Genomic DNA, 4,376 nt, shown 5'->3' with positions numbered 1-4,376 from the left:
ACCAAACTGAAACAAAGAACAGACCAACAAACAAATATAACAACAACCAAGAACAAAATACAAAATAAAAACAGATCAGGTTACGGTATACATTCCCAAATTTAGTTACATATTTTCCATTACCTTACTCTCTCCACCTTCTCAACTTCCCCATTTTTTAATAGCTCCAGAAACAGCTTCCAAATGCCAAAAAATTCTGAAGATCTTTTCCTAAATACACAGGTCAGTTTCTCAAGAATTAAACTTGATGTTACATTGTTTAACCATTGGCATACTGCACTACACCGTTTGGCCTGGAGTAAGTAAAGGTCAACCATCTTCCTCTCTGTATGAGCGAAATTACAGTCATCTGGATAAATGCCTAAAATACAGACCTTAAGACTTAACACTATATTTTAACACTGAGCACCAAAACTTTTTAATCTTTTACGTACACCCAAATTAAGGTGTTTCCATATTCCTTAAGTCAGTTGATTGAAGGTCATGGTCTCCCCATGACCATGTATCAGATAGGCAGAAGAAAATGGATGGTTGGATGGATTCAACAAATTATATAATGTACCCTGATGGGTTTAAAAATATTCTTATTGCGTCTATAAATTCAATCTTCAAATATTCTGGACTTTATGAAGACTGCTAAAGAATACTTAAAAGAGATCATCTTTTGTACAATATTCTTCAACCATATCCAAAAGAGGGATTTATTCATATTTTTATTGACTCCCAGATTCAATGAAATAAAAAGACTTGGTGCAGCATTATGTCATCCAAGCATCGCCAAGCATCTGCTGATTGAATCTTTGCAATCTGAGAAAACATTGCAGAAACCATTGCAGATCACAATCTCTGCACTGCACAGCTGTTTTTATAGCTGTTTTATTTATACTGGTCTGATTTGGTTCTCATATCAACCCCTTGTTGTTTATTATTTTTTCTCATTTTCTCCTTTCTGAACTCTTTTTGATTTGAACAGATTACGTGCAGGCAGTGAGAGGATTGCTAATGTGCGGGTTAACTATTGGATTCTTTGCTGTAGTGTGCTGCTTTGTCGGGATGGAGTGCACTTACATCGGCGGATCCGACAAAACCAAGGACAAAGTGCTCTTTGCGGGAGCAGTGCTTCATTTTGTTGGTGGTAAGCTTTGAACATACGCCGTGCTTCTCTCTGTAAATGTTTTGCCATCATTTTTTTTCCTCTGTTCACCGAAACCTCTTCACGCAGGTATGTCAGACATTGCTGCCTACTGCTTATACATCAACAGAATTGCCAGGACAGCTTTTGCTCGAAAGGTCGCATCAGGAGTTTTGCGGTACTGCTTTTTCCACTCCATACACCATTTTACATAAAATCTTTTCAAATTACAGACATATCTGCTATAAATTTTGCAGTAACTTATATTATTTAAATGATAGCATGATTTTCTCCTTGTTCTTTCACTTCTTCCAGATATGAATTAGGATCTCCAGTTTTTCTAGGATTGGCAGGAGGCTTTTTCATCCTAGTCGGGGCTGTTCTTTATGCTGTGACAGTGTATAAAGTAATCCGCAGAAAAAGGTACCTAAATTATTCCACTTTAATCCCTTTTCTTGTCTCTACTACCACTACATCATATAATTAACATCATCAATGTTTTGAATTTTACAGCAGAGTAGTACAAGCCTGTGATGCTCACACGTACATGGCGCCTCCATCCAGAGGAAGAACCATTTATTCCGGATACTACAAACCCTCCAAGCTGTATGGGTCTAACTATATGGGCTCAGGACGATCAAGCGCCCAACTTTCAAAGCTTCAGGCAACACCAACGAAACCCTCAGACAGAGATGCATTTGTCTAGTTGGTCTGTTTTAACTCAAACAGACACTGCAATAGTTCAACTTGTAGATAGGAGGAAAGTAATTTTTTGTCATGTTTTGTTTCCTTTAGATCGCTTCATACTCAGTCATATTCACCTCGTGAATAAAACAGATGTGCAGTCTTAGTCTTGTGTTTGTACCAGTGGTTGTCATAGTCTTGTGTTTACACTTATGTTATAATTGCTGTGATTTAACCAAAAGCATTTTCTGTCATTAAGAATCTCACTGAAACACCTATGGCGATGAACAGATGTATATATCAATTAATATATCAATATCACTTTGATCACCACCACACTGCTCAGTTTAAACCTTCCATAAAGATGTCCAATATTTTATTGGCAAAATCACACCTTTATAAAGATATTAGTGCAATTATTATGCATTTCATCCAAAGAAATGAGTCTTCTCCTTGTTTTATGTGTAAAGTAACAACTCAATGGTGCACAAAACTAAAACTATTCTCGTCGGGAGACTGAGTATCAACAACAGCCACGCTGATGGAAATGATCTTTCCAAAACAAACAGGTGCAGTCTGAGGCATAACATGTTATGGTGTTCTCTTGTAGTTGTGTGTCTGTGTTTAAGTGTGTATAAAGGGGACTTGGAGAATTAAAAAAACAAAAAACAGATGAACGATAGATAAACCTGTGTATTTATACAGAGGTCAACAGATGAAAAGTGGCACTGTACAAGATTTTAAACTTTATTTTGAATGGCTTAAATAAATGTTCTCTGAATGAGAAAACTTGTATTTTGACTCCTTCTTCTTTGACTATATAAACAACAGCATCATCCTGCAAGCTATTTGACTTCAAAATATAATTTAAAAAATGAATGTATAAATTACATTATTAATCATAGCTGTTAATTACTTAATGTGTATATTACTTGTATTTTGCAGCTGGAGATGATTTTAGTGAACTTTATACTGCTGGTAAGTTTTGTTAATAATATATGCTTATATATGAGTAGATGTGTATTAACATTAAAAGGTTAAGTATGTAAATAGTATGGATTCATTGGTGCATCACTAATAATTCAGGTAATGAAATCCTACCTAGAAGGCTTATTATTTATTTATTATTTATACTGTTCCTTCTCAAGTAGCGTTTCAAATAGAGAAATGTTTTGTCACGTATCTAAGTGACTTCTTCAGGGGGGCGGTGCCACTGCATGCCCTCCTCTATTCAGCACGTGAGAAGGGAGTTCAAAGAAGACGGTTCTGGAAAAAATGCACTGTGGTTTGTGTTAAGGAGCTTAGATTTGTTAGTAGTCTGTCTTGGTGCTGAAATCTGAAGCAATAATGGGTTATAGGACTATGGTGATGTACATGGAGATAGGCTGCTTTGTAGTATGTGTGTGTGGATGGATTCTGGTCTGCTCCACAATGCCAACAGATATCTGGACCTGGTCTGAAGTCAGCAACGTGGTCCTGGCGACATCAAACTACTACTCGAACTTGTGGAAGGACTGCATATCTGATTCAACTGGAGTATCTGACTGCAAGGGAATTCCATCCATGCTGGCACTGAACTGTAAGCAAACCGTCCCTCAGAATACCGTAAATTAATGATAAAAACCCAGTGAACTTAGTGCCTTTAACCGCTTTTTTTCTGCTTGTGGACAGGGGACATTCACATGTGCCGGGCTCTTATCATCATCTGTATTATCCTGTGTTTCTTCGGATCAATTTTGGTCTTAGTTGGAATGAAGTGCACTAAGATCGGAGGGTCCGAGCTTGCTAATGCAAGAGTAACCTTTGCTGGAGGGATGAACTACCTTATAGGAGGCAAGACAGAAATTTGTTTGAACTGAGTCACATTGTTAGATATTGCACTGTTTAATATTTAAGTAATTGTGTGAGTATTGTTTCAGGGATGTGTTCTATGATTGCTTACTCCTACTATGGAAATAAAATAAGAGCTGAGTTTGAAGATCCAAACTACATGGAACAGAAGTATGTAGCAGATATATATGATAAGTCTGCGTACTTGATGACTCACATTTAGATCATTGTTTTTCCTATGAGGGAGAATTGCACTTGAAATATTCTTGTATTTATTGGCAGGTTTGAAATAGGAGTAGGTGTCTTCATTGGCTGGGGAGGCTCTACCTTACTTATTGTTGGAGGACTTATTTACAGTATCTTTGCAGGAAGAGAAGGGTGTCACTCAAGGTAAAATACCGCTTCTTTGTCATTTGTTTGTTTGTTGTTGTTTTTATAATTAGCCAACCTCAGTCTGCAATACACAATAAGAGTAATCATGAATTCATTTTCGGAATTGTACCTTGACAGCTCAAAGAGGTATGCTACGCATCAGTTCCAAGATGCCTACACTTTTGTTCCAACACAAAAAAGCGTTGTGTCTTTGGCTTCCACAGAGATTAGTAGGAGTAAAAAACCAAGGATGATCAGCAGCAGCAGAGCCAGTAGCATCTCAGAGATCAACAGTGTCACCAAGACATCGGTCACTTATTCATATGTGTGACTAACCTACACAGAATTATTTTTGTTT

At 37.1% G+C, this 4,376-nt stretch overlaps 2 protein-coding genes across 3 annotated transcripts in view; both read left to right on the top strand.

Annotated features, from left to right (window-relative positions):
• The window catches only part of LOC102203773 (claudin-10-like), a 3,346-nt gene extending 956 nt beyond the window's left edge, over nt 1–2,390 (top strand). Inside the window, exons 2-5 of the mRNA XM_005723550.1 lie at nt 974–1,135; nt 1,223–1,310; nt 1,448–1,555; nt 1,646–2,390. Coding sequence (XP_005723607.1) covers nt 974–1,135; nt 1,223–1,310; nt 1,448–1,555; nt 1,646–1,838 — 551 coding nt within the window. The 3' untranslated portion in view covers nt 1,839–2,390. The remainder of the gene's footprint in view (nt 1–973; nt 1,136–1,222; nt 1,311–1,447; nt 1,556–1,645) is intronic.
• A 699-nt stretch (nt 2,391–3,089) lies between these two features.
• LOC102203487 (claudin-10-like) lies at nt 3,090–4,367 on the top strand. Of its 2 annotated transcripts, none has more exons than XM_013908328.1 (5): nt 3,090–3,395; nt 3,488–3,649; nt 3,736–3,817; nt 3,929–4,036; nt 4,157–4,367. In XM_013908328.1, the coding sequence occupies exons 1-5, from the start codon at nt 3,164–3,166 to the stop codon at nt 4,347–4,349; spliced, it is 777 nt and encodes a 258-aa protein (XP_013763782.1). In that variant the 5' UTR covers nt 3,090–3,163; the 3' UTR covers nt 4,350–4,367. The 2 variants fall into 2 exon arrangements, with proteins under 2 accessions (XP_013763782.1, XP_005723606.1); XM_005723549.2 differs by having other exon boundaries at nt 4,243–4,307.
• Nucleotides 4,368–4,376: the final 9 nt, after the last annotated feature.

This window comes from Pundamilia nyererei, unplaced genomic scaffold (assembly GCF_000239375.1).
Source record: "Pundamilia nyererei isolate P.nyererei 1_Seehausen unplaced genomic scaffold, PunNye1.0 scaffold00009, whole genome shotgun sequence".
In the NCBI taxonomy this organism is placed as follows: Eukaryota; Metazoa; Chordata; class Actinopteri; order Cichliformes; family Cichlidae; genus Pundamilia; species Pundamilia nyererei.
Note: the sequence above shows the minus strand (reverse complement) of the source record. Positions and strands in the feature narration are given on the sequence as shown.